We start from the raw sequence: 2,641 nt of genomic DNA, 5'->3' as shown, positions 1-2,641 counted from the left end.
CTGTAGACCATAATGGACTCATCCATATCAATGCATGGTAGAGTTAACTTAAGTTACTTAGGGGTGAAAGGGTTAAAAAGCTCATGTTTTGATAATTAACTGGCAATGGAGATGAGAAGTAACGTAGATCATTATTGCTGTATCATCTTGCTATCGGACCTGTATGACTGGTGTCTTCTGCTCTGTCGTAGCCTGCCTGATGTGGAAGGTTGTAACAAGAGAGCCTGTGACGGTCTCAAGAAGGCACTGCTCTCCCTGAAGCTCCGCATCCTCAATAAGCCATCCAGGAACTGGATTGTCGAGGTTAGTTTTATCACGAAAACATTTCATATCTGAATCTCCAATATTTCATAAGTTTTTTTATCTTAATAATTTCGTTAATAAAATGTAGGCAAGTAACTTAATAATGATGGAAAACAATCAAATATTCTATACCGGAAAATAATCACCCAGTGAAATATCCACCCTTCATCGGTAAAATTGCAGAAAGCAAAAAAGACCAAAGTTACAATGCAGAGAAAATTTCCTCCATGTATACTGTAATGACTTCCCATGGAAGGGAAACGAAAGTTTGTAAGAAACTGTTTATGTTTCTGTTCCAGTTCTTGTTTGCCAAGGCCCCGCTAGAGACTACTAACAAGAAAGAATCAGGTAAGTACGTGTAAAGGTAATTGAAATTTTCATGGTAGAAAAACAATTGCAGAGTTAATAGCAACTGATTGATGTTTGGACTACTATAAGCTAAATAGAAATAGATAGATTTGAGCTTCAGTTGCGGTTTATATGCACAAACAAATTATAACTGTGCATGTAGACCTCCACTTTTATGGAGATAAAACAATTTGAGATTGATAGCAGCATTGTATGATCCATAGTCTCACTGAATTCTTTAACGGATATTTCCTCAGGTCCGGTGCAGCGTGTCATTTTCATGCATGAGCTAAACTTGGACAACCTTAAGAAGGTGGTGAAGGAGGTGATTGATGAGTGGTACTCTATCTGTCACCTCTACAGCCTCGTCGCTGATTTCGCTGAAATCTACAATGGTATGTAAATTTTGATTTCTTCTTTTGAATGGTGTTAGTGCACTTTAATACGGAAAGTTAAATTGATGTTGGGTTTTTTTCATGATTAAATATCTAACCATTTTGACAAGTGTAATAAAAATACAGTACAGTTGAATCAGTTTTGACAAAAAACGATGCCTTCCTTTACATGGTCTCTTAATTGTACAAGTTGAAGAGCTTTAAATTGCTTTCAATTAAAACCTTAAAAAGAAAATAAAGTAAACTTTTTAATTGCCTTTGAGATGTTCCCCATCTTGTTTTTATCACGCACGATGCAGGGATGAATGTACTGTAATGCCTGACCTTAATTGTTTCACAGACCAGCGGTCAGGACTGCGGAGCACTGTGGATGTCCACTCCTACAGCTACAGGAAGCTCACCCTAGTGTACGGCCCCAACAGGTCCAGTCTGGTGAGTTCAGTCTCCAATATTTTGTCTCCTATTCGATCAAAATGATTGTAACATCATTTAAAATCATAATGATAAATCTGTCTTTATCTCCCTAGATAAGGACAGCCCAAACCTGTCTTTATTCAGAAAATTTCACCACTTAACCATTTATGACAGCACAGCAGCTTCAAGAATATCCTATTTAAATGACATTACCATATCACAATGGGATTGCATCATCAGTTTTGGCCAACAGGTATTAAAATGACAGCCTTTTATTTATGTAATAGGTAAAATATTCAATTATATTAACAGCAGGAAAGCGTTTGGGGGAAATGTAATCAGTTGTTCTGGAGATTAAGACAAAGACATTTCCTCCCTCAGAATAAGATTTTAGAAATTCAGCATTCAGCAGCCCTTAGTTGACATTTTTCTGTCTATTTCATCACACTGGACTTATTCTCAATTCCAGTTTAAATCTTTCTGTATCAGCATTAAATTTGAATTTTGTCCAGTTGTATTGATGCTGTTTTATTTTATCTGAGGCCATTTAGCCTGCCATGATCGATCAAATGATTGGTTGTTTAAAATAAAAAATAAAATTGTTGCTGTTTCTCAGAAAGTAAAGAGATTTTTCTCTCAAATTCCGTATTTAAAGTAGATTCTTCCCGTTAACTAGCTTGTCTTGTGTATTTCCCTTTGGAATCTCTTAGGCTATTTTATATTTTTATCAACTGAAGCAGACTAGATATACTTTCGATTCCTGTATACTGGGAAATTTTCACTGCAGTTTAATTTTCGCCTTTATCGCCCTCTGTAATAAGGGTGAATTTAACATTACAGCAAACAATTGTAAAAAAGATAATATACATAGTTATTAAATGTGAAGGTCGGATTGAATGTGGGCGCAAATTGTATTAAGCGTCAAAGGGTCGAAAATTTGATTGGGTGAACATTTTTCGGTAAACAGTATGTGATGTATTACAGATACACATCCAGTGGAAGAGCGACAGTAAACAGTTCGTGGTGACCTTCGGCACGATAGGACCCTCCATCACCATCAACCCACACGTCATAATGTCCACACAGATACAGCAGGAACTCAGCTGTCACAGAAATCTCGCTCAGATTGCTCAGGTATAGACTAGCACTATCCTCATAGTCTAACACTATCCTCATAGTCT

At 36.6% G+C, this 2,641-nt stretch overlaps 1 protein-coding gene across 1 annotated transcript; it reads left to right on the top strand.

Annotated features, from left to right (window-relative positions):
* Positions 1 to 105: 105 nt before the first annotated feature.
* LOC110440913 (mediator of RNA polymerase II transcription subunit 14-like) lies at positions 106 to 2,594 on the top strand (the record flags this gene model as incomplete). The annotated part of the gene is made up of 5 exons (XM_021484029.1): positions 106 to 303; positions 603 to 651; positions 909 to 1,046; positions 1,387 to 1,478; positions 2,445 to 2,594. Coding segments are annotated over exons 1-5 (627 nt in total), but the record flags the coding sequence as incomplete, so codon positions are not given.
* Positions 2,595 to 2,641: the final 47 nt, after the last annotated feature.

This window comes from Mizuhopecten yessoensis, unplaced genomic scaffold (assembly GCF_002113885.1).
Source record: "Mizuhopecten yessoensis strain PY_sf001 unplaced genomic scaffold, ASM211388v2 scaffold713589, whole genome shotgun sequence".
NCBI classification, from domain to species: Eukaryota; Metazoa; Mollusca; class Bivalvia; order Pectinida; family Pectinidae; genus Mizuhopecten; species Mizuhopecten yessoensis.
This window is presented reverse-complemented; position numbering and strand designations above follow the sequence as displayed.